Below are 27,515 nucleotides of genomic sequence, written 5' to 3' on the forward strand. Positions count from 1 at the left end.
AATGTAAATTAATTTGGGTGCAGGTGGCCACTCCTAAGATTTTGAAAAAATTCATAAAAGTTGAAAGCTACATTATATTTCGAAATTTAACCCGATGTAACAAAAACTTTTTTTATCATTCCATTGCTTCAGATGTATATTACCTACCTAAAAAAAATTATTTCAAATTTTTGTGAGTGGTGCGCCACGTCAAAAATAACGATTTTTCACTTTTTCCCATTTTTTTACCATTTACTATTTATCGAACGGAGCCCCCGACCGACTCTCGTTTTTGATTCCGTCAAGTTTTGAATTTTACTTTGTTTCCGTAACTGTAGAATTTCCTATTTTTTATTTTTATTTTTCATCCAATGAAGACGTTTTTTGCTGCCTAAATGTGCTATTGCATTCAATATGAATGACCTTTACACAATCATGTAGCAGGGTGAGCGCGGGAAGTTTGTGCGCCATGCATTTTGCTGGTCACGGAGAGTGGGGGGAGTAAGCGAGTAGCGCGCATGCACAGAGGGAGAAGCGCAGAGCGAACGAGTAGCGCGCGAGAGAGGGAGGTGGAACTGCGCGAGTAGTCCCACCCTATAGGTTGTCTGTGAGTCCCACAGTCCCACTCGAGCGCTCACGGAGAAACGTCCGATCTCTGGTCACGGAGAAAAAGCTGTCTGAATAGCTATAGAATATCGAGATTTGCCTTTTAAACATTATTATATGGTTAACTTCAAACTAAACGGTCAATTAATAAGTCGTGACAATTTTTTATTTTCATTTTTTGAGTTCATCAACAAGTCAAATTTTCTGAATAAAATATAATACTGGTGATAATTATGATAATGATATATGAGATTGAAAATAGGTTTTATTCTCGTACGAAAGTCGTTCGTAACCGCATATCACTATGGAATATGTTACTAATGGCAATTAACAGTCACTGTTTTAAACGAACAATCTGGTGACTAGAGATTAAAACAAGTTAGTTTACGCAATAATAATAAAGTTAAAAAATATATAACTCTAACATACAATACAACTACAAATTTTTCATTCCTCTGCAACGTAATATTTGAAATGAACGAAGCTCTCGTTTTACGTCCAATATTGTCTAGTTTTTTTTTTTAAATATTTAGTCATCATTGACAAAATACTGGACATCGATATCAAATCAAACAATAATCGAAGCAATATTACATGTTGAAAAAAAAATAAGAAATTCTATATGTTCGTAACTAATTTTTTCTTTTTTATAACAATTACACCAGGTCTAAATGATTAGAAAAAGTTTCCCGATTTCTTGATCACAATTAATAGCTAATTTGGAACTTTCATCGTGCTGTTTAATATTTTCAGTAAACACTGGATTACAGAAAAATAACAGATATTTTAGTTTTAAGTTCAGAAATTTAGGAGTAATTCTTCAGTATCACAGATCGCAACAAAACTTGAATGATTTTTTTTTTTTTGCGTAATTAAAATTGAAAAAACAGTTTGGCTGAACAATTTCAAAAATCACTTCCAATGCAATTACTGTCAGTAAAACGGAAAAATTATTATTGGAATGAAAGATTACTAATTGGCGTGTCACCCTTCACCTCTGTTCAGGCTATTGGTAAAATTTCTGTATACGAAACTTGGCTTCGTTTTTAGAAATCCATTGTAAAAATATTGACTCGAAATTTCCATTTGAAATTCCCGCGATCCGTTTGATTACAAATATGAAGCGCATTCTGGCGGAGATAAAAGGGAACGAAAAAGTTCAATGAATTGCATACGATCGTTGGGGTGGGAAAAGATGAGGATCCGGCAACTCCGCAAGGAGGCTCCAGTCTCCATTTAAAGATGGCCGATGAGCTACTGCTAGGTGTAGTGGCACGTCAGTTTCAAGTGTCGGATTGTGATTAGGTACTGTACATAGGGATGTATAACAAGTGTTGATTGTTTAAATAAATCCGAACCTCGATAGAGCGAGTGAGGTGCTACGAGAAGAGTAATAACCTTTAAGAATAGTAAATCAAATATTAATCAATCATCCAGTAATAAATGATTGAAAAATGATAATGTGAATCAATGAAGGAGCCATGAATTGCCATCAGATACTGAGTGGTGCCTGCAATGCAGGCGATCGTTGTTACGCCGTCGGTTCCGTTGAGGGAATATCTTTCACGGTACGTGCGTTTTAAATCCACCCCGCTAACGAGCCGCTGTATGTATTTTTCATAACGAACCGTGGGTCGAACGCCCAGTTACAAAGCGCGTATTGAGATCAATAAAAGGCAATATCTAGGCCGAAGATTCACGTAGTTGAGATAAAAGTCAATATGGCTTTGTCGGCTGCTATTTAACAGTCAGCTGATTTAACAATCCTTTTCAGTTTCCCCCGAATGACGAGAATCGGTGCAGCGATAATAATTAATTATCCGCACGCACATAACGCATCAATTCGTTCACACAGTGTGTCCGTGTGTGTGTGTGTCTAAACTTTGTCTATAAATAGACTGTCAGTGCAAACTTACCCACTGACGTATATTATGCATTTCTTTCAATTTTCAACGGTTTCTCAAAATATCTCGACTGAAATGAATTTTCCTTCAAATACGTAATCGCAATATTATTATTTTTTCTCCTTTTTGCTATTAAAGGTACCTTCCTTCTCCTACATGTTTACTGACTACGTAACGACAACGTCGGCTACTTATCTTCATTATCATCATACATTATCTTCAGCTTCTCTTGTGACACATGTATGCCCAACAGTTTAAGTTTACTCCAACTCAACAATAATGGGCATTCTTATTTTTATACTACTTGTCTGGTAAAATAATTCCTCAAAATTTACACACGTAACAAGCATGTCACCCTGACTGATGTTTCACTTAGGAAAATATTAAACTTGTGTTTATCTCGAAACGTGCATGAAATCATTGAATTCTCTTTTGTAATGCCTCAAATCTTGTTCATTTTTAAGTAATACCTATAATATAAATATCCTATAATTTTACTACGGTTCAAAAAATTTTTTACATCTCTTATTCCTCGAAAAATATTGCATTTGCATAATTATTCATTTTTCAACTGTAACGACTACAGTAGTAAATTTTTTATCACACAACTGTGAAAATTTACTGTATTTTTCAATTGACGGTTTAAATCGGTTCGTATTCTTCAAACAAATAATCATAAACTCATGCATATCTTGCTTATCTCTCAAGAATTTTTGGTCTTCCCATTCGATTCGGATAAGAAATGAGTCTGGAAATAATCAATCTGGTTATTTCGAATGATAAGAAATCCATTCATAATTGATCTACATTCAGATGCCTGAACCAACTTATGTACTGAAATATCACGTGTCAAAAAGTTCGACAGTTTAATAATTTCATTGATTCTCGTAAACGATTTTGGTTATTATGCTAACAGACGAGAGGATTAATGAAAAAACTGATATGATTTGAAAACAACTATTTTCAAAATCGTAGAACTTTTAAAACAATGCTTCTTCCTGATTAGTTAATAATTTAGCTTTGAAATAAAACAAAATTTCATCGTCACTATCCAAAATAATTCACTAAAAATGACTATTTTCTCCTTTTTATAATGATTTTGAAGGAAGCGTGATTGCAAAATATGATTTTTTCATTTTATTACGGTTTACTGAATTTCAAACAGTTCCAAAACTGCAAAGCAACTGTTTGTCGTTAGCATGAATCGTTACGATAACGTTAGTAAATTCAACATGATTAATAATACAGTCAGGTCACGCAAGGTGATTCATTATTTACGAATTAATGCTGCTAAGAAACCGCAACAAACTGATAAGATTTGAAATATTTCCAGACTAATTATATCTGCGTAAAAATCATCTTACTTATCATTGCTATTACTTTATTTCAGTTTCGAATAGAACAGAAATAATACATGTGTGTATTATCGTTTGACCTGTATTTTTATTTCTTGCCACAGGCGTACGCAGCAGGATGCAACATAGTCATTCTTGCTAGCAACTTTGAAAGGGTTCAAATAATACCAGGTGCGGTACACAACTACATTCGTATAAGCTGCCTCGATTGTAGCACTGACACTGGGAAAATAGCTGCTGCGTATGAAAACCAAGTGTGTATATTTGAGCCTACGCCACTTATCCACAGCACGTGTTCCCACGTAAGTTGTTATTATTATCCTTCATTTTTAGCTTCCCGCTGTAATTCAATGAATTAAATGGTGGTGTGCTGGTATAAAATTGATAACTAAGTCACCATCGCTATGTAAAACTCCTGCAGCATATTTTCTTCTATCTTTAGGTCTTATACTTACACCTTGAGATTTGCTCTAAAGCAATTAATTCTGATGTTTATTTTCTACTTACTGCATAAAGAAAACATGAAATAGTCTTCAGTTATACGTGAATTGCATACAGCATTTGTGCCTTTCTAATTAACAAAAAAATTTCAGCTCGTAGAGCCACTTTAGCCCATCTCAGTCAGCTGTTATACCAAATGTGAAGTATGCTGGGTGTGATTCGCAATTGAAGAGAAAATTAAACTAGCCCAACTTTGTTTAAGCTATCAAAAGGTCGTTGTATTTTTATTTCCAAAATGGCTGCTCTCTATAATTGCGGATTTCTATTTTCGGATCAATATCTCTCTGTCGGCTATCCAACCACACAGTTATAGAATGTCCTCATCTGTGTATAACTCGAGCATAAACTTGAACTAGAATTATTTAAAGTAGAATATTGAAGAATGTGGTACCCTGTGTTGTATTGCGGATATTTCCGTCCCTTTCATTACCCAAAGAAACAGAGAAGAGGACATAATTTGTTACATTCTATTACTTCATCCTTGTCTTTATTGCCGTATGTGAAAACTGCACCAGTCATAATTATTTCGAGATGTTGAAAGCTTAAAAATTTACAAACACCTCAATCCAAGAGCAACTGACATTCCACAGAGTATCTTGACCAGACTTTACCTTTTTTTATTATGAATCACATCAATTGCTTTAGGACAAGAATACTCTACCATTCAAGTATGTTAATTATCACTATTGTTTAAAGAAATGAGAAAATTTTATGCTTGAAATTTACAGCTTTCAATACTTTATAGGAATTTTTTATGTTATTAACTCAAGTTTTCCAGTAGCAACCTTGCATTTAATTTACTACATTTGTTTCAGCAATTGGAATATCGCTGGGTCCAGACTGGTAGCCTTCAAACAGATTCCCACATTAGCAGTTTATCATGGAATTTGGAGGGGACGAGAATACTGACAGGTGGGGAGCTGCTGCAGCTTTGGCATCAAAATATTCAGCCGTTTCAGGAAGAGCACAGTAAGTAATCTTAAACTGTTTTTATTCGAAATGTAATTAACTGGTCATCATTATTGACACAGATTCTTCTGTTGCTTGTGATAATGAGAAAATAATTGTGCGATGTATCAAATTCAAAAAGACAATTGAACTTGATTTCTCAAATTAATTTGATGAAGTCAAATTATTTTAAATGAAGTTACTCGATTCTTATAAACGTTAAATAATTTATTTTCAACTCAAACACACAAGCAGCGACAAGAGTACAAAAGTTGCAAATGGAAGAAGCTGGAGATCCCAATTCTGTCGGATCGACTTCACAGGATCGTGAGTTCTTGGCTCAATTTGAGAATGAGCTTGATTGATGATTCGCATAATTCAGGCATGCCACGCCAGATGCAGTATACAGAATCTGCGGAGTAATATAAAAAATGCAAATGAAACTCCCATCTCTAAAAAGCGACTAACAATTTATTAAATTATGCAGTTTGTCGCCATAAACTTGGCTCGTATTCATAGCATGGCACTCGTTCGCTTATAAATGTTTACCTGTCAAACTGTACATTCTTTATGTGTGTATTAATAACTTTATCACTATATCTACCTACCAGCTACTGGCGGAGTAACTTTTTCCATTGGTGGAGAGGTGGACAGTCCAGGAGTTGGTGATCCGAATACGGGCTCAGATGCAGGAACTTGGAACTGCGTATGGAAATGCCGCACAGCCACCCCCGTGCATCTTATGAGTTTCAGCCCAGATGGCACTCTTTTTGCAACAACCGGACTGAATGATAGATTAGTGAAAATCTGGTTCGAAAATAAGCAGTGTAAGCTAGTTCACAGGTTTCTTTCATATCTTTAGACACAAAACAGCAGAGTAAACAACTTTGTTAATTTGTTCAATCACCAGCTTGCTGATATCTCATTTGAATGAGATTAATTATTTCACTTTGGCTGATTTATGTTGCAGTATTTCCAACACGAAGCATGGATCACTCAAACTTCAGCCAATCTACAACCAATGAAATCAGTTACAGTTTCGTTTATGTCGCTCATCCGCGCGCAGTTACTCAATTGTCATGGCGCAAAACGAGTAAATACATGCCAAAGTTAGTATTGCCTGTTATGTTGAAAAAGATTTTACAAATTATTTGTAATTGCATTGAATATGATCTTTTCTCTAATAGGGGATCTGTGTCTAACATGCTGGTTACTTCTTGTCGTGATAATATTTGTCGCGTTTGGGCAGAGACGATACCACCAGAAATTGAAGGGCTAGCTAACATGAGCCAATTTGAAGGTCCAGACAGACATGGTCATCACGGAAAAAACCGGCATCATAGCATGCATAAGCATCGTTTCATGCAGCGTCTGAAACACATGAAGTATTACATTTGTTACCATTTTCCTTCTCTTGGTCGGTTTGTAACCAAACGTAGGCCTAAACTGTATTCGATGTTATGTCAGAATGAAAAGCATGAACTTCTATCTTTCATTCTATATGTTGAACATTTGAACCGACAAAACAGTGACACGAATATTTTTGTTCATTAACAGAACTTGTTTTCATATTCGACGACACGCGAAACAGCAACAAAATCAAGCTGGTCATACAGCTCCTACTCTGCCTACTCTTCCATCAACATATTCGGTTCACGATTTCCACAACCATTATCAAGGCACCAACCACTACCCAGGAATGCACTTTCATCTGGCAGCAAGCATCAACGCCGAAACTGGTAGAGTATTTAAATTTTCAATAATAATTGAGAGTCAGTTACTCACTATCAAGGATATCATTTATTCACCGACTATTACTATATTTTTATTCTTCCAATACAATTTGTATCATAATATTCACAATAAGTTATTTTTTATTAAAGTACATATGATTTTGATATTTCGTTAAATTATGATTGGCAGTGTACATTGATGTTATAGATATACCTTTGGTGCCAAGTTTAATTACTGGAGATCCCGAGCGAGAGCCAAACTTTATATTGCACTGGCTAAACAACAAGGAAATGCACTTCACTATGCAGGCCGAGAGCATTTTACAGGTTATTTAGCAAATTACGTAGATAATGCTTGGATATTTTAATGCTAAGGTATAATGTAAGTCATCTGCTTTCACTTCTTTGGACAGCCTCCCTAATCAGTAATCAATTGATAACATTCTTTTGTCGAATTTAAGAACAAATTCTGAATTCTTATTCTCTTTATTTGATCTGTATTAATTCGAATTCCATTCAATATTAAATGGACATTAACAGAATTTAAAATTTTTATGAAGTGCTCACTGGACTAATGAGTTTGCTAGAAGTTTTTTTATTTTTCAAACATCCTGCTGTCATTTTTGTGATTTTTGTCAGGAATTAACTCGAAAAGTTGTCGAAAAAGAAGAAGGACTACAACATGAAGGGGACAATGTAGATCATGATTCAGAAGACGAGCATACACCGAGTAAGTTCAGTATTAAAACATTAATGACACGTGGTGTGGTGTTTGGTAGTTAGGTATCAGTTGAGAAGCTTGGTTTTCTATTGTAAAATGGAAATCATCTTTCGCTTTGAATACAATTTTGTTTTGTTAATTTATAAAGAATGCACAGTTTGTTCTAGCTTTAGTATTTTTTTTTTCTTCATAGTTTGCTTTTTAAAAGATAAGTTTCAACTCAAGCTTCTTAGTTACTTTTGGATAATTTAATCATGCGCTCATTTTAGTTTGACAGTAATTTAAGTTTACCGTCATGATTGCTAAGCAACATTATAAGAGTAGAAGCGGTTTATGGTCTTGCATGCGCTGCATGGTTGTTGGGTATGGTGTCGTTTGTTAGGAACCATCTTATCGTGTTATGGTATGATACGCTCTTCAGAGAAGGGAGCCGGGCGTCATCAACACAACCAAAAAACTGGGGTTGCCGGTAGATCAGGAAGCCAGGAAGATCATAGTAGTGACGAACATCATACAACCCACACATCGTCTCACCACAGTCTACCACACAGTGTACAATCCCACCAAAGCCTCAGGTGCCTCAATTACTTACAATAATATTAGTAATTGCTGCCATTGCATGTGGAATTGTTCTAAGAATTTTTATCCATCTTTTTTTCTTTTCACACAGCAATACGACATCCATCAATTCAATAGCAACGGATGCAACGTCGTCTTTAAACCACGTACCAGACTCATTGGATACTAAGATAGAAACGCTGCTTCGTGATTGGCATCACAATCCCGACCTTCTCTTTTCAATTCATCCGATTGACGGCAGCTTTCTCATCTGGCACATAGAGTGGCTAGACGAATACCACCCAGGTTCGTTCAGACAGGCACAAATATCATTCTCTACAAGGATACCCAATGCTTTTCCCCTCGGCGATGCGTCAACGATGAGTCACAATGTATCGATGTATTCTCACAACACTGGCGGACCTTTACTCAACATCAGAGAGGCCACCAAATCAGCTAGTAAACCTGTAGAATGTAAGGATGATTTTTTGCTTTTAAAATAACATGAGATTCATCATCAAACCATTTTACCTCATTATTTTGTTTCTGTGAGTAGCTGCCGAGGTGACGACGCCACTGCCAAGTCTCATTGAGCAAGATGAAGAACAATCTACGCTGACCTCTAAGGCTGGTCAGGAACTGCTTAAGAGCGTACAAACTCTTGCTGAGCAAACTCAGAATGGGACAGCGACTCAGAATTCACAGGGAGCTGAGAATGCAAAGAATGTTCAGGAAACTGTTACAGATATGCTCGCACATCCGAGTCCAATCGTATCGATGGTCTCAAAACATTCTAATGGTACACTGAATTTATGGCAACTAACTTTTGCCGACAAAACAAAATTCTCCCAGGTAATTGAGTGAAATGCTAAAACAGCTGTCGATAAGTTACAGTAGTTTTATAGAATGCCTTGTGTCTGAAAAAAATATTTCTGTTCTTTTTGCAGGTCCTCAGCATTGGGCATGCTTGCAGAGCATCTGGTCACCGTTTCAGAGTCAACGACATCACCTGTCATCCAGTATTGCCACTGCTTGTTACAACCTCGCATCACAACATGCCAGATTTCCCTACTTCTGAAACACCAATGCCTGGATCTATGAGCGATATGGAAAATAAACAAGATCACGGACGCGGAAAAGATGTAATGTCACCTACCGTAAGTCAGGTTGAATATTTTTAAAAGTGAAAAAATATCCAGTTTTCCAAACACTTTCATCATAAATAGAATTATCCATTCATTGCATAAAACTACAAGTGGGATTTTTTTTTAATAAAAATTTTATCTGTCATTCCGATAACGCAAAATGACTTGTTTTTCTTCCAGGGTTTTTGCAGTGAACTGATTCTCTGGCGGGTAGATGCAGTAGGACCATTGTCGAAGAGCGGAGGCGTGTCTGAGCTTGCTAGAATCAATTCCCCAGAGATATCGGCATTCAGTAACGTAGCTTGGATACCAACATTGCTTCCTAGTACTACTTTAGGCAGTTTATCTAATTCGCCAAGTGCCTGTTTTGTTGCTAGCGACGGAGAGAGCCTCAGAGTTTATCAAGCAGTTATAGACGCTAGAACACTATTGGCTGAGGTTTCTATCAGTGAAAGAAGAAGCAGAATGATGGTAATTTATTACTCAAAACTAAAAATACTCACAATTCATTCATCTTGTCTAACTATATTGCTAACTGCTTACCGTATTTCATGATACCTTTTTTAAATAGGATTCTATGGCCAGTCTATCGACTGATACGTCATCTGATGACGGACTTAGACACTCCGTACACGACAAAATTAAGATAGTTTCACAGCAATCAACATCTAGACCGGGTTGTGTTATCCAATTGGATGCAATAACTGACGCTACACACGTAAGTTTGGACCACAAAAACACTTGTTAAAACTTCCCAGGTCACTGGTTGATTGTTGTCAACGACTTATTTCTGACATAGGACTGGCAAAATACGCAATTCCTTCACGTATTCCAAGAACAACTCATTACTGGTGAACGGAACGACGAAAAACTTCCCGGAGTTGAAACATCCACTAATGACCTAGGGTTTATGGAGTCTACCTTGGACGCCATGGTCGATTTACAACAGTCAGCCATATTCGAAGAGCCTTTCTATATTGTCGTTCTTGAAAGAACACAAAAAGGAACTACAGTCCACATGTGGAGGCTGGTTATCGCCTCGCAACCAGAAACAAGTGGTATGTTGCCTGAATACGTCGAAATTTATCGGAATAATCTACAATTATTATAAGCCAGACTATTTTACACATTCATTCATTATTTTCAAGGTTTAACTGGATCCATGATGTATGTTCCTGACTCTCATCTTGTGCAAGATGAAGATGACGAGGGTACGCCAGGTCGGAATTCACAATCAGAAGGCAGAAGGTCTCGCAGAACCAGTCAAACGATGGGTCGAAATCCGCGTGATGGTCAGCCTGAGTTTGATTCTACGTTTCAACACCGTCATCATCAGAATAGCCACGTTTTAATTACAACGACCAAAGTCTGTACTCAGGAATTACCTTTGCCTGAAGGTGTCGAGGTTCGTATTCAGTTTTTGCATTGTCTAGACGTGAAAACAATCAAAAGAACGCAAAATATTGATACCTTACATCAACAGGTTGTACACGCAGCTCCAGCTGCTGGTCATCTTAGCAGCTCCTCTATTTATCCAGCGTGTTTTGCTCCATACATAGTCGTCACTGCCTGCAGTGACAGTACGGTTCGTTTCTGGAAATGTAAAGTTACCAAAACAGGCGAGGATAATATTCTGAGTTACGAATGGTGTGAATGGGAGATGATACGCAAAAACCAAGAGTCAACAATCGATATAACAGGTGAATAATAAAATTGGAAATGAACACTCGTTTTTAGAGATCACAAATTCTTTACTGGATTTATGAATTTAAAAATAACTAGTTCGTATTCTATTTTCTCTACTTGATATGTATCTTGTTCCAATATTCAGGTCAGCCACTGAATATTAGTGCAGCGTACAGTGGAAGGATAGCTTGTGCATACAAATATGGAAAGTCATTTACTCGTCCCACAAAAAGTGATCCTGATTCTCGTTATGTGAATCTTTGTGTTGCGATATACGAATGTGAGAGTACCGGAGGTAGCGAGTGGGTGCTAGAAGATACAATACACTTGAAAAACATACACTTGCCTAGAATTCAAGTGGATCAACATTTGGACTTGAGTTATTTGTACGATAGTAAATTTTTACAAAAAAAACAAAGGCTCACTCAAGTGCTACAAACGCTCAGTCACGAGGATGTTAGGTCAACACGTAACGGAGAAAATGGAGACAGTACTAAAGCAGCTGCAGGTTTGTTAACATCAAATTCTATGACACAAAATCTTGAAGCCTCACTACAGGATTTCAAAAAATGAAAGAAATGCAAAAATTTTATTAATGATCCTATTTTTCAGGTCTATTGGCTGTTCCATCTTTTAGCACACTTCAGTCACTTCGGAAATCAATTATAGAAAACGGCAATACATGTCCCTTGACTCAGAAACACCTTGTTCAACTTGATTGGGTATCTAAAGAGGATGGCTCCCACATATTGACTGTCGGCGTAGGCTCGAAAATCATGCTCTTCACATCAGTGAGCTCCGATCTTGCTCAAGCTAATATGAAAGCCATGAAAGAGTCCCAGCGAACCAATAGACCAATACTCAGAAAAACTTCGTCTCTAGCTCAGCCTCAGTTTGTTGATGAAATACGCTGGATGAAATTGAGAAAAATCGAACTTACCACAGCTGACGGACTGCCACCACTACCGATGCAGATTTCCTGGGTCAGAGACGGCATTCTGGTCGTTGGAATGGACTCAGAAATGCATGTTTATTCGCAATGGAAACCAAATCCACAGAATGATTGTTTTCATTCAAATACCCAGAGTCAAGAATCAGATGAATTTCAGGCAAGCAGAAATCTTAGAGATGAAGACCTCCGAACTTTGGCGCAAGAAACTTCTCAAAGAAGATTGGCCAATGTATCCTCAATGCCGCATCTCTCCCGTGTCAGTAGTATTAATTTAACAATGCTAGATGCCAAAAAGAAACGTGGAATGCAAAACGAGAATGTCACTTTCGACTATATGCCTGACAATGGCTTGTTCGAAGCGTCGAGGATAGCTTGTCCAGTACTGCCTCAGTATCATCCCAAACAATTGATGGAGCTCTTAAATTCCGGCAAAATTAGATGGGTAAAGGCCATTCTGGCTCATTTGGTCAGATGCATTTCAAGCTCTTGTTCCCTTCGAGTAGATGATGAAAGTTTGGTGAAACAGCGTGGTGGATGGTCCAGATCGAGAACAATGTCTGTCAGTTATGTGGGCACAACTTCACCGCTAGAACCAAGAGGTTCGACAACTCAAATACCAGAGGAATTGACACTGGATTATGCAGAAATAACATCCATTCCCCCTCTGCCATTGTGGACGCTTTTGATAGCGGATAAGGAGACCAACATGATATTGCAGCAAAACGATGATAAGCAAGATTACAACAAACTATTTGATGGGACGTTGGATGAAGAAGAATCTCTAGACGACATGTTAGATGAAGACTATGATCACACACGTCAGAAAGATCGGCGATCTTCAGTTCCAGAAAGACAAGGCATATCACACTTTGGTCCGAGACAAGGAAGATTGCTGTCGCGCCTTTTAACCCACACTCACTTACCAGGACTATCTAGTCTTGATCAAATGCATCTTTTAGCCTTGGCTGACACGGTATCGACTTGCAACACCGATTTCGCTGAACGTTTTGCTATCGATGCTGCGAAAAATGCAATAGCCAAGGAAAACTTGACTGGCATTCCAGCAGGGGAAGAAATATCTACTGATTCTCTGGACGACTGTGGTTTGAGGTTCCTTCTTGCAATGAAACATTACAATTACCTAATACGCTGTCTTCCACTATCACAAAGAGCTCAATTCCAAAAGCAGGGCGTATCTACTAATAATCTTGTATGGGCTTTCCATTCAGAATCTGAAGATGAACTATTAGGACTCATACCTTCCTATGCTAAAGGGCAGCCAAAGTGGTCAGTCTTGAAGGAGCTCGGTGTCGGATGGTGGATAAACAGTAACACAGTATTAAAACGTTGCGTTGAAAAAATAGCAAAAGCTGCTTTTCAAGCGAATCAAGATCCTCTTGACGCAGCTATATACTATTTAGCCATGAAAAAGAAAAATTTGGTTTGGGGTTTGTTCAGAAACAAACGAGACGAGAGAATGACCGCCTTCTTTTCTAACAATTTTGCTGAAGATAGATGGAGGAAAGCTGCACTCAAAAATGCTTTCGCTCTGCTCGGTAAGCAGAGATTCGACCATGCAGCTGCGTTCTTTTTGCTAGCTGGAGCTTTAAGAGATGCCATCGAAGTCTGCCTCAATAAACTTAACGACATTCAGCTCGCCATGGTAATAGCTAGGCTTTACGAAGACGACAGGGCTCCACCTAATCTTAAAAGACTACTTTATGAGGAAATTCTGGGTTGTGATATGGAGGGCAGTAATGCTGACATACACAAAGCTCATCCAGATCCATTCCTCCGAAGTATGGCCTTATGGATCCTAAAGGATTACACGGGGTCATTGAATACTTTGCTATCTACCAATGTCGGCTCAAACCACCCCCAGTACAACGATGAATCAGAAAAACCAGAAGGAAGTACCGGTGAGTAAGATAGTTGTTAACGATATTGTCTTCTAGTATTAGACAAGTAATAGTACATTTTCACTTTCTAATCACTGGATACTCCTTTTTTCAGAATATCTTTGCGTTCTATCAAATCCTTGATTAATATGTAATATATCTGTAGAAATCCTTTTTGCTTTTAGGTAGTAGGTTTTTTGATAACCTATGTAATTTTTATTTTTAATTGTTGACCTGAAAGCCTAAAAATACTGATTGATTATTTCAGCCAATCCAAACGTATTCAACTTCTATGTCTACCTACGCACTCATCCGTTGTTAATTAGACAATACATTGCGTCTACTGCTCAGGACAAAAGAAAAGGTCACTCAGTTGTCATCTCTGGCTTCAGTTATGGTTCGGAAACTAAAACTCAGGCTGATAAACAGCTGTTATTAGAAGACAGTATAACTCCACTCGAGAGGCAGCTGTACTTCACCACGGCACACGCTCACTTCAAGGCTGGCTGCCCGGCACTTGCTTTAGAAGTTTTATCTAAGCTGCCGAACAAAGTCATGGATACTAACTGTGACGATTCGCCAAGTAAGTGAAAGACTGAGAGCATTTCAGTATTTTGATCGATGTGTCATGTTTTCTTTGTTCAATAGTAACGAATACCATCATGTCGTATTTTCAGGCCTTCTCAATAGTCCAACGAAGGCAAAAACCCAAGATGCGCAGATTGATACTGGAATCATCACTTGGGATTCACCTGCTCCACAAGCAACCCCTCAAGGTATTTTTTTAACGAGTTCACGTTTTATGATGTGTCTGAATACGGAATGTCGTTTGTTGATTTCAGGTCATTATTCCACTTTTCAAAATTTAATTTTCACGAGTTACAATTCCAGAGTCGAGTTCAATGGATTGGGGTGCACCAGCAATGGATTGGTCACAGCAAATATCGAAGCAAGCAGAAGATGAGCTGGTATTAGACTGGGAGGATGATGGCCGTGGAGATGAGGACGAAGATGCTGACAGTCCACCAATGAGTATGAATTTGGACAAAAAGGAGAAGAGTATGGAGCAGATGTCTAAGGACGAACAAAGCGGTAATCATTACTGCTTAATAAAGTGCGTCAAAAAACATTGACTAGCAAGAAATAAATTTTCTTTTGTCAAACTCCTCTTGAAAACACGTCTTTTTGTGCATCTAAAGAAGGCACAGAAAATTGCAATTTTCATACTCACTCATAAATTAACAGACACACGATCCTGTACTCACTTCATGTACTTGAAAGGCGAATTTTCAACTGGATTAAAACAAAAACAAATCACCAACCTTGCTTTGCTGGGATTACACTTATAATTCACCTTTTGTCTGCTTTTGATACACAATGTATTATTTCTTCAGCCGTTAGATCTCATATGACAATAAGATTAAAGAACTACAATGTTCTTAATTTATGTTGTACTTAGATTCCAAACCAACGGGACAGTTGGACATAATGGCGCAACAGCTCAAGTTTATTGCCTGTCTAAAAATTTTGATGGAAGAATTATCAACATTAGCCACTGGCTTTGAAGTTGACGGTGGGCAGTTACGATACCAGCTTCATGTTTGGCTAGAACGAGAAGTTGACGCGTTAAGACAGTTATGTAGTTATAGTACTGGTCCAGACGGTGATGCAAATAATACTTCAGAATGTGAGTACTATCTAGCTAAGCGAATAAACGACTGTATAATTACACATCATGATTGAAACGATTGCCAGTTGATTTATTTGTTGCGCATACTGATACGTGACAAAATTAACTAAATTAATTTTCTCAGCTCTGGTTCATTACCATTCTTCTGAATGTATTGAAGAAATCAAATACCAATGTAAAGATAAGATATCAAATAACAGATGCCTTATTTATATTATATCGATATTTTAGGCATTTGAGGCTTCGATAACTCAAAATTGAACTTCATGAGTTTTTCAAAATCTGATATAATGTAAAAATTAATCTCCTCATTCATTTCATGCCACTATTTAAGAATCTCGTTCTATGACATGTATAATAATTATCAGTCCATAATTTCAGTGTGAATAACCATACTTTTCTTATTTGGTTAAAGATGATGGCGGTATGATGGAAGATGTGCCACCTTACAGACCAGGCGAGCAACCAACGTTGCATGAAATTTTACTTGCCGAGAAGTTGGACTTTGAAGCAAAAGTTCAGAGAGCGGCAAAAAGAAAGAAGTGGCTGAAAGGTACTGTATTAATATTGATTAAAGTCTTTTTAAGCCAGAATAAATTATATTTCGTATCATTAAACCACTAAATAACGTTATAATTTTATCATCCTATAAAATTGAAGTTTGATTGTTGAAAATTAATGCCATTTTTACAGCAAATGAAACGCTATTGCGAACTCTTCTCTCTTATTGTTCATTGCACGGAGCATCTGGTGGTGGATTAGCATCGGTACGAATGGAGCTGGTGATCTTACTGCAAGAATTACAACAGGAAAAAACTCAGCAGCAACTGCTCAGTCCTTTGCCGTTTCCAACGACACTGCCTCTACTTAGTGCTAGTGTTGCATGTAACAAGACAGTTGTTGCCGATCCTGTCAGGCATTTACAGGTAAAGTTCAGAAAAAAAATATAGTTAGTCTCTTCTTCCTAATTTAATAAAGACAGTAATCTTAAGTGAACCCGAATATCTACACAGTTCTTTATTCACTTCAGGCTCAAACACATGATATGTTGCAAACTGTGATTGAACTACGCTCCCCACCTATGCCTACTCGAAATACTCATTACCGCGAGGTATTCATTCTGAGAGACTTGGCTGTTGCCCTGAGTGCATGCATCTATCAATCACTCTGTGACTCGGACACATTTGTCATGAAGCATCATCAACCAGAAAGGTAATAAACGGTTGAAAACTTATTATATTTTGTCAATTAGCTAAAGATTGAGCAATTTTTCGCAACGAAAACATTTCCAACGAGTAAATTGTCTACGAAATATATTGTAAACTCATATTTAGTTATTTCTGTTTCGTCTTTCTCACAGTTTCACAACTCAAGCTGAAATAGAAACGTTTTCGGGCGGACACTTGGTTGCATCAAACAAGAATTATCGTCGATATTCGATAGATGATGGAATGACTATAACAACGCTGCCATCAAAGTGGCCTGGTGTAACCAACTTACGAGCACTTTTAGCTCGCGAAAAAGATGAGGATGCACCAAAGCTAAATATCCTTCTTTGTGAAGCGTTTGTCGCAACTTATATGAGTCTGTTTGTGTATGCATTGTCCAGCTGCGACAGCCACATACTCTATCGTCTAGTTGGACAGAAGTTCGACCAGAGTACTTGGTCGTATCTGTTTGGTGGCGGCGTTAAAAAACTACTTCGCGTTGCGAGTACGACTAGTCAGGTATAAGCAAAATATTTCCATATTCATTGCCCTGGATTGAACAGCAATAAAATATGCTAACCAATTATATTCCACAGAGTGCAAATGCGAGCGTAGAACGTGGAGACAGTGTTTCGAGCGAATCACAACCCGGCAGTGCTGCCGGTGGTGTTTGGAGTACCATGACCTCCCTGACCAAACAGAGAGTTAGGCTGAATATGAAACTCCTTGGACAGTTTACTGGACAACAGCCTAATATGAAAGAAGACAAACCTACGTACAGGGAACAGTTTGTTTCTCCACAGATGAGCATGGTATCCTATTTTCTTATGAAGGTCAGTATATCGTTTACTTTTTGTGTGTACTACGTTAGGACAATGCATAAAACTGAGAAAAAATGATAGATGAGGCATCAGAGATGTGGTAAATTCCCTCGTAAACTCCAAGATATTTGAAGATTTCCTTAATTGCTGTATCGATTGAAGAAATCCAACAGTTTGTTTTCTTATTCTTCAAATAAAGAGTCTTATCACAAAGTTTCTGAGTAATCGAATTTGGATACATAAGCAGCCTATATTCTGCTAAAACATTGATAACTGAATTATTGTAATTGATTCCTTTTATTACAGCCTCATATAGAAGGAGATGACCCGGATGAAATAGACTATGATTCAGCGGATTCAGCTGTATCAGATTTAGATTCATCGTCAGAGGAGGAGGATGTATTCGACACGAATGCAAAACCAAAGACGAAACCAAAAGACAATACAGAACATTCAAATCCAATTTCTTACAGTTGGTCTGTTATGAGATTGGCTATTGTTAGAATATTACAACACCAACTACAAGATTACCTCACTATTGCCGGAATAGAAATGCAAGGTACTTGGAAATACTTATTAACATCCCTCCTCCCCCGTCGCCACCCAAATCAATGGTGCATAAATTACATCCAGGCTCCATTATTATTATAGAATTGCCAGTTAGTAGCCCTTTAATTCACGGAACACTGGGCGTAGTCTCTCTATGGCAAGAAACGTTGAGAGAAGAGCTCGAATCAAGAGGTCCACCCCCTGCCAATTATATTCCTGGATGTGCCCCAGATCCAACACCTACACCGGGACGGCCTGCGATACATAAATACCGATCTTTACTGGAAAGAGGGAATACACCCTTTAAGTATGTCGTACTCATTCAAATTAATATATCTGCTAACACAAGGCAAAAGTTAGATATTGGTAATGATGGAAGGTCTGATTCGTTAACACTAAACTTATCAGGCCTGGTCAAATGACTGGTTTCAACATGTTAAAAATGAGGCTTTGTGAAGTGTCAGTACGTTTTGTATTGATGTCATTTTTATGTAGTATAATAAGTTACATCGATGCGCGAGAAGTTTTAGCATTGCTGGTATATGCTTTTTGCCGTGTATCAGCTAGAAATAAAGTGTTCATGCAACGATAGTATAAGAATACATATCTTATTCATACAGCACACGCATGGCATCTGCTGCACCAGGCAATCGTCTATGGTGCTATCTAGTGAGGCAAGAACTGGTGCAGGATATTTTTATCAGAGCAGTATTTGGCAAAAGGAGATCATTGTCGTCAGTTATTGAAAATAGCCAATCAGCCATCGACGGTATGAGTAGAGGCACCGGTGAAGATAAAGGTAGTGATAGTAGTACAAACAGTCTTCCGGAGCCAGTCAGAATCATCCATAAAGAACAGGACAGCATCAGTGCCTTTTGCCTAAACCAGGTTCGTCTCAATTTAAAAATCATATGTTTGAACATTCGAAGTAGGAGTATAAATTGCAATAAATCTAAACACAAAATTACGTTCATGATCCTCAAACATGTTTTGATCGATAGGTCAAGCCAGGGCTCATGGCTATGGCCACGCCCCGAGAAGTACAAGAAATGGACATTTCCTTGTTACTCGAACTGCCGTCGTGGTTGGAAGATGAGTGCGAATTTGATATCATTAATCTGAATAAGCAGCCAGAACCAGAACCCACACAGTCAACCAGCTTTTTGGTGATACAGGTATGAGTCTACAATAATTTACGATATTTTGTGTGAACTCTGGTTAACGTGAGTGAGACGGACTTTTTTTTATTCATTACGACAGTTCAGTTGATTTTTGAAACACAAAAAAAGTTCAAAGAAACAAAACTCCATTGTATAATTTAATGTAAACTTAGTGCTTCAATTTTTACCTACATTCTCTTGACATCTGAAATGTAAACGTATCTTATTTTCATTCTTGAAACAGACAGCAGCTGATCGACCGCTCCTTGCCCAGAGCCCACAGCCAAACAGTCCGCAACCGCAGTCAGGAATAGCTGGTCAAAGTGGCCGTGGTGCTAGCGTGGTGAGTTATTATCTACTAAATAACTTTTTGTAAATTTTATATCCCAGTTTGTTAGGGTTACTGTATGTTTTAACGTGCTAATCCCCCTCCTATATATACCTAGGTGATAAATCCAGTGTTTATATCAAACTAATCATGCAATACACAGCATTGAAAAATTTATCGTTCAACGCTGCATTTACGATTTCTAAGAAATAATGTTTTTCGCGCTGTAAAGTACGGTCCACAATAAATGAGGCGATTGAATAAAATATGATGAAACACGCGATAAATAATTCGATCACTGTATGTATGTCTATTACCTGAGATCAGGCTGAATTATAGTGGATCATAATTCACAGCCATGTTTCAACACGTAAAACTTTGCTTCCCAAACATCACCAAGAAGTCATATTTATTTACATATAAAAATAATATGCGAATCGTTTTCTGAATTTTGTGAAAATGTAATTTTGAATACATACCTGCCCTTTCAGCTGACATTTGAATAACTCGTTTACTCTAAGGGGACTGGTATGTTTGAAATTGTTTAAATTAGAGCACTGTTGATCATTCATTCCCGTTGTAACGTGTGGAAAACTTAAGTTTTTAACTTTGATTTTTATTCAAATACATATCAGAAATCTCTGTTGAAAACGCCCGGTCTGAGCCACGCAGTCACCACCAGCGCCGATACATACAGAACTTTTACCGGAGCCAAGCGTAATGGATAAATGCTGTGAACAAAAACTTGTGCGTGTTGGTGCTGATGTTAATTGCGTGGCTCGAAACAGCTTCTTGCAACAGAGATTCCCGATAGATTATCAGCGATGAATAAAATTGAATGAAGATGAAAATATAATTTTTCCGCAAAAGTCTTTACACGGTTTTATTATATCTGTAAGACAACAATCACTAACTGCTAATAATGTAGCAATTGCGACGAGTTTATTTGTGACACTGGTTTTTTGTCGTCAGTGTAGCAAGCCAGGTTTCTCAGAAAACAATTACAGCGTAGTTAAATTATTTCTGTTCTTTTCATTTGTCAAATTTCATGCATGCTGGTCCTCATAAACGCGTTCTTAGCTGTGTATGTAACACCGTCTAATGGTTCACACTACTGCTATGGGTCTAACAAATGGTACTGAGTCAGTGTGGTAGAATTGTTATTTTATTCCCGACTCAATGATAATGTACACTTTTTTGATCTGATAAATTGGAGAAAAGTAGTAAATTGTTCCCTCATGTACTTTTTCCCCCATCGCCGGCAAAAGTGTAGCTCTTTTCTCCTGCTAAGAGTTTGCTAATAATGGAGTTTTCTGATTTTCTCTTTTTTTTTTTCTTTTGGAACTATTTCCTTCTGTATTATTATGAACAATATTCTAGTTTTCAGAGTAATAAAACACTTACACACAAAGTAAAATTACAATGAGATTTTATACAAAAATGGTTTTATTCATTTATTCATCTGATATAATAATTTACGATTAATAATCTCTGTTCTGAATTCTACACACAATATTGCCAAAATTATCGTGTCCCACTCTTCAAGTCAATAATCTGGTCAGAGTTGAGTCGGAAATAAAGTCCTTATATGCAGCATAGGAATAACAGTCGATTATTCCCTTGGGTTATTACTGCCCCCTCTTTGCTCAGGCAGTAAACCCATCCGTGGTGATAATCTTCGACTTTATTCTCTCATTGCATAACATACTATTATAGAGGATGTAATCTGGCAAGCATTAAAATGAATTTCAATGCGCAATATGATAAAGAGTAAAATATTCGCTATACTTTTTGTGATGCAATTTTGAAGAATTTGGATCACTTTGAGTGTTACAAATTTATATAAAGTCTGCCGCATTAGTGTAATTTACCATCAATCCCATTCTTATGTAATTAAGATTAAAAAAGTACAGTGTTTGACTCACAGGATTGTCGATTATTCAGTACTTTTCAGACTCTTGTAAGAATTGAATAATACATCTATTATAATAGGTTTTACTTGTGATGCATGTAGCCCGAGATATTGTGTGAAAAATGATTTCGTACCCCATCTCTTTGGATGAAACTTGAAAACAAGGCTAGCTCATTTGACGAAAGTGGTTTACACGTTTCTCTATGTATCGTAGCGTCGAAATGAGTGATTTTTGCTATTTTGTGGAGTACATTTTTTTTTATTGATAAAAAATGTCGGTAAAAATGAGCTATACTTTCGGTGCCAGAGAGTATGGTGGAAATTGCGTTAGGGTAGCACACGTGGTGACAGAGACAATGTTGCTTGTTCAATGCTTGCCTAACACACTCGGTCTGCGTCACTGATCTGGCGGCTCACTTGCTCACTCAGATGAAGGGGATGCCTGCTTTCCCTGGCTCCCACGACCTGCGCTTCTGTCAGTTTGTCGCTGATAGGAGTAAACACTTGTTGAAGCCGGTGAGACTAACATCTAACAGACCCTAGTGCCTACCTTTTTCCTAATGCCAATTAAATGTTCACCAATTTTAATGTCAAACTACACTCAACTTCACGTCTGGCCTATCATATATCAACGATTCATCATGTTTTCAATACTTTTCTCAATTTGGTACAGTTTGTATCAACAATGCTGCAGTATATTTACTTTTTGGCAATTCATCGTTGCGGTATATCTTGGGTCAGACAGAATTTTCCAACAAGCATTGGGCGCGAATCTAAGTTCTTAAATCTAGGCATGGTAATAAGAACGTAACAATCATGGTAATAAGTTCCTGATTTCATAATAAAAATTAGAAGTCATCATACGATCATAGTTCATAGTTGTAAGTTTGCTATTTTTGTTGGACTTTTTTTTTCAACAATATACCGTAATAACGTTTACCTTACTCTGTCGTCTTGATTGCTAAGTAATAGAATATTCGGTGGCTGTGTGTTGTATATGTATTGATTTGGTCATTGTTTTCAATATTTATTAAAATTTCTTTCATATTACTCCACGTATGTGTGGGATAAACGCTACTTAGATCTAGTTTTAAAATATTTCGTACATTGATGATTGAATAAAAAATTACACAGGTCTACAAAAATAAAACAAGTTGCGTGTACTGGGGGTCGGACTGTATTTTTCTTGTGTATTTTTTCCCGCTGAACACGAATTTGAAGTCAGAATTGGGGGTCGATGTGAAAAATCTTGGAAAAAAACCATCAAAACCTTGTCTTAGAAATTTTTTCTTATGGTTCTTGCATCTAAAGTTTTTTCGTTTAGATCTCTCTGTAACATGCACCAGTACTCTACAAATATCTATTTTTCCATCATTCGAGGCCCCCAATTCTGACTTCGGATTCGTCTTCAGCGGGAAGAAATACACAAGGAAAATACAGTTTGACCCCCAGCACACACCACTTTTTTATTTTGGTGGACCTGTGTTATGATATCATTATATGTATGTTTACGAATAAAGGGCAAAATGTTAAGTCTTGATGATCACGTTATAATCGCGTTCTATTAACAATGAGTGTAACTTTGCATGAATATAATTGTATCTTTACAGTAACAATTTCTCTGTCCTTAGCTTACGAAGATTAGAGCACTAATCGATACTTTGCTATTTTTACATTGTCCAAAAATAAATTTCCCTCAGTACTGTTTCAATCACTATCAGTGTCTAAAGAAAACATGAGATGTTCGGAGCACTGCCTTCTGTCGCATGCTTTATCTGGATTAGGCCGCATATTTATTTATTCATTTATTGATTTATTTTTATTATTTTTATGCTGCTATTATGAAATATGAAAGGCAAAGTTGATGATATACAATGATTTATTATTATCAATATTTCTTCTTTGTGAAATTATGTTTTGAAACTGAATTAGCCACCTTAATATTTTATGTATCACACATTTATCATGATTGAAGATGATCACAGACTTATGAATTTTTACGACAGGTCCTCAAACATAAAATCGATGGCATAAGACGTGTATCTTCACACCCGCTCCTACCGCTGTGTAAGTCAATTGTAATAGAATCTAACCAAAACTCATCGATGCAAGATTCAATAAATGTAATTTAACTTTGGATAACTTAGACTTAACGGGCTCCCAAGACGGTTCAGTTTCCTTGTGGGAATGGGGCCATCAGTCAGCAGTAGCAACTCCTCGACCTGCAGGTACCTTTGCTAAAGTGACAAGAGTCCGTTTTTCACAACATGGAAATAAGTTTGGAGTTGCTGACTCCGATGGACACCTCAGCTTGTTCCAAGTCGCCTGTCGAGAAGGCACTACAAGACCATTTTTCGTAAGTAATTTTACGCTTCAGTATGCATTTGATTGAAGCGACTGTATATAATGTAGATAAATTTTTCCTCGTGATATTCCAAGTAGACGCCCTAGTTTCATACTAATATTGGTCATATTTTTGTTACAGAACTACCAGTGCCACAGTAAGGTGACAGCCGATTTTGTTTTCCTGGGTGCGTGCAGTTTAGTTGCAACTGCAGGCCATGGCTCCGAGGGTCGCAATGTGGCACTATGGGATACGCTTCTTCCGCAAAACAAGTCACTTGTACAAGGTAGTTGCGCGGACTAAAGACAATAGACCGATTCTTGATACATCTTAGTTTGTAATAAATCTTATTTTCTTTGCACTTCAAGGTTTCGTATGCCATGACCAGGGTTCAAGCTCGGTGATCTTGGCACCACAACACCAACTTTTAATTAGCGGTGGAAAGAAGGGTGATGTTAATATTTTCGATGTACGGCAAAGACAGCAACGGCACAGATTTCAGGCTCATGAATCGGCAGTTAAGTGCCTTGCACTAGATCCTCACGAAGAATTCTTTGTTAGCGGAGCTGGCGATGGTGATATCAAGGTAATAGATCCTGCATGGTTGTTGTTATCTTACAAATTCAATATTGTCCAATTTCATAAAACTTTTTTCTACACCTTATTAGGTCTGGGGCCTTACCGTCCATTCTCTACTACATTATTTTCCTGGTGAGCACGCGAGATCAAGCTTTTTCAAAAACATTGGCCAGGTGAGTCATCTCTCATTGGGGTGCATCACAATATTGTGTAAATTGTATTCTTAAATTTCTGAGTTGTTGTAAACTTTGTCTTTTTTCTAGACACTGTCAAGGCTTATGAAGTTCTTTCAGATTTTACATAACTTAGTCGATATGTGTACAATAATCTATAACTACTATTAGAATTTTCTGGACATCTCTATATTTATGTATGCATTCTGCTGTGATTTTTTTTGCAATTATTGCGAAAAACACCCTCAAAATGTTATTAATCCTATTTTATAGTTTTCTCTTAGATATTATAAAGTTTCTTCTAAAACATTTCGTAAGAATTTAATATTCCATTTAAGAAGCCAAATTTTGTTTGCTTTACTAACGTCCACTCAGTAATCTTACTTGTTGCTGTACATCTCATTATTTATACTAATCTAACAATGAGCTTATATTATGTTGGTTTTTCACAGGGTGTAACTCAATTACAAGTTGATTCAGCTGCCCGTTTATTTTCATGCGGTGCGGATGGTTCAATGAAAGTTCGCCAACTGCCCGAACGTGACTGTGTAGTGCACACTCTTTACTAGGACTAAGTAATTCCTAAAGGCTAATAAACTCAACTACTTCCTACGTAAGTAAACCAGAGCAACTGAAATCAATTACGTATATCATCATCTAAGCTCATCTGATGTGCGAGACATCAAAAAATTGCCTTCTATGAAATTTATCATAACCAGACTTAAAACTGGTTCTTAGATGTATTTAAATTTTGTTCACTATACACGATCAAGTGTTACGATGGTTAATTGAATTCCATTTAATTATGATTCAGCCATAGTCCTCAAATATCTTCTTTGTGATCACAATTTGTGGCTTAGTCACGAGGTAGTAAGAGACTTGAAAAATCTCTGAATGATAAAATGTTTGAATTGTTGCTGAAGCACTTCATACAAGATCAGCGTAGAATCTAAACACTACCTTTTGCATAACACGAGAACAATAAATTTCGAAGATAAAATGTCGTTATCTACTACCAATATTTACCTTAAAAATATTTACTATCTTTTGATTGTAAATGAAAAAATTATTCAGAATTATTATGCACTTTCTTGAATATTCAAGGTAAAAACTTCGTAGAAAACGTTCAATATGACACATTTTATTTTGATGTGATTTCATATACACAACGATGATGAAGCCAGTACTATTGTATTATTCTGTCAGTTCTTTTTTGTAAATCATAAATTCGATTTATCTGTGATTTTTCGAACACATTTTCTATATCCTTCACTTCGTAAGAAGAGAAATGTAAGCATTGGCATCTGTATGAAAGCCGGATAATTGTTTCTTTCAGGTTCGATATAGTCTTGACACTTCCTAGAGATACATGAGTCTCCAAGTATGTCTCTGTAATGAAAGTTAGGTGATAAAGGTAGTTCTACGCAACAACAAGGGAATGTTGCAAAACCGTTCCCTTCCATTTTTTCTTCCTTCAACTATTTTCTGACAATGAGTATTATAACATTATATACATGCATACATATGCGTATTCACGTTTATACAGTTCTGCGCTTCTTACGACTATTGTGTAGTAGTCATAATGGATATGAAAGCAAACAAAGAAATGACATCATATTCTCTGACCACCTTATGCTCCTGTGCATAGAAACATGCAACGTGTATCGGCACAATATAAATACGAATGCTAAATTTAAAAAAATCATCTTCAAGCTCGTATAGAGAACAGAGAGAGAAAGAACATTTGATCTCGTTTTGGCCCCTTACGTATGTATATTACACGTACATACACAAGTCATCTATTTCTATTGGAATTTCAATTTCTATTATGATAACTATCTTAATTATTAACAATCATTCCCTTTTCTTATATAATAACAATAATTATTAAATGAATGTTCAAAAAGAGAAAAAAAAGAGGAGAATAATAAATAGAAAAAAATCGGTTCATTAAAAATAAATTAAATGAATATATCTGAACAAACGATAAATAATTCGTAATTTAATCATTAATTATGGTTACTACTAGGTATTCTTCGTAGCGTTCGTTATGGTAGGTTTTAATTAACTATTCGTGTCTAATAGAGAGAAAAGAAGGAAATAATCATTTCTAAAATTATGATGGATGTCGGTTGATATTATCTGAATACAATGAATTTAAAAATAGATATTAGTACTGAGAGTTTCTTCAATGTTTTGATTATTTACACGAGGGTTCATCGTTTATCATATGATATATGAATAAAATTTTCGTCATACTTATACGGATTTATCCAAAATTCAATTACTTTCATTGTAGGCAGAAATATTGAACCGGTTTCCGCTTGTTTTATGCTGTCAAACTATAACACAGCTATGTATTAGCTAGTCGAATGTGATTCTATGATACGTTTTACTACTTATTGTTAGATAGAAATTTGAACTACCTTAATTAAAAGGTATTGTTTTCCTATGAATCATGAATATATTCTGTTATCATCATCAGTGCCATAAAAACAAAAACAGCTACATCACATGAGAAAACTGGCACCACTAAGCCAAAGTAAAATATGTTTCCATCGACGTATTGTTATAAAAAATAAAATTGTTCAAGAAATTTACGTGGAGATTCTTAACAACTGCATTTGGTTCAAATTTCTTTATTTCACAAATTTATGTGGCGAAAATTTCTAGTATTCCAAAATGTTTTCTCTGAAAGTTTAGAGACCTTGCATTGTTGTCGAATATTGCATTAACGCGTCAATATATTTATTCCTAGATTACGG

At 36.7% G+C, this 27,515-nt stretch overlaps 1 protein-coding gene across 2 annotated transcripts; it reads left to right on the top strand.

Moving 5' to 3' along the window:
• Nucleotides 1-1,829: 1,829 nt before the first annotated feature.
• LOC124405868 (dmX-like protein 2) lies at nucleotides 1,830-27,410 on the top strand. 2 transcript variants are annotated; one of them, XM_046881128.1, is made up of 43 exons: nucleotides 1,830-2,153; nucleotides 3,949-4,146; nucleotides 5,161-5,314; nucleotides 5,546-5,620; nucleotides 5,905-6,120; nucleotides 6,264-6,402; nucleotides 6,481-6,678; nucleotides 6,851-7,032; nucleotides 7,235-7,353; nucleotides 7,666-7,756; nucleotides 8,169-8,322; nucleotides 8,418-8,779; nucleotides 8,862-9,157; nucleotides 9,241-9,462; nucleotides 9,631-9,921; nucleotides 10,022-10,168; nucleotides 10,250-10,508; nucleotides 10,599-10,855; nucleotides 10,934-11,150; nucleotides 11,282-11,644; nucleotides 11,749-14,007; nucleotides 14,255-14,569; nucleotides 14,664-14,762; nucleotides 14,878-15,078; nucleotides 15,446-15,673; nucleotides 16,092-16,229; nucleotides 16,370-16,602; nucleotides 16,707-16,888; nucleotides 17,037-17,403; nucleotides 17,481-17,717; nucleotides 18,012-18,264; nucleotides 18,357-18,561; nucleotides 18,875-19,142; nucleotides 19,256-19,429; nucleotides 19,659-19,757; nucleotides 22,084-22,170; nucleotides 23,661-23,721; nucleotides 23,802-24,010; nucleotides 24,140-24,284; nucleotides 24,367-24,584; nucleotides 24,667-24,750; nucleotides 25,203-25,363; nucleotides 26,087-27,410. In XM_046881128.1, the coding sequence occupies exons 1-42, from the start codon at nucleotides 2,067-2,069 to the stop codon at nucleotides 25,317-25,319; spliced, it is 10,206 nt and encodes a 3,401-aa protein (XP_046737084.1). In that variant the 5' UTR covers nucleotides 1,830-2,066; the 3' UTR covers nucleotides 25,320-25,363; nucleotides 26,087-27,410. The 2 variants fall into 2 exon arrangements, with proteins under 2 accessions (XP_046737084.1, XP_046737085.1); XM_046881129.1 differs by having other exon boundaries at nucleotides 9,253-9,462.
• Nucleotides 27,411-27,515: the final 105 nt, after the last annotated feature.

The sequence above is a fragment of the Diprion similis genome, chromosome 4 (assembly GCF_021155765.1).
Source record: "Diprion similis isolate iyDipSimi1 chromosome 4, iyDipSimi1.1, whole genome shotgun sequence".
Taxonomy (NCBI): domain Eukaryota; kingdom Metazoa; phylum Arthropoda; class Insecta; order Hymenoptera; family Diprionidae; genus Diprion; species Diprion similis.

Coding starts and splice junctions, on each gene's coding strand:
- LOC124405868 (XM_046881128.1), top strand. CDS start 2,067: ATGAATTGCCATCAGATACTGAGTGGTGCCTGCAATGCAGGCGATCGT. Junction 5,621..5,904: donor CGGATCGACTTCACAGGATC/GTGAGTTCTTGG, acceptor TCTACCTACCAG/CTACTGGCGGAGTAACTTTT. Junction 8,323..8,417: donor CAATCCCACCAAAGCCTCAG/GTGCCTCAATTA, acceptor CTTTTCACACAG/CAATACGACATCCATCAATT.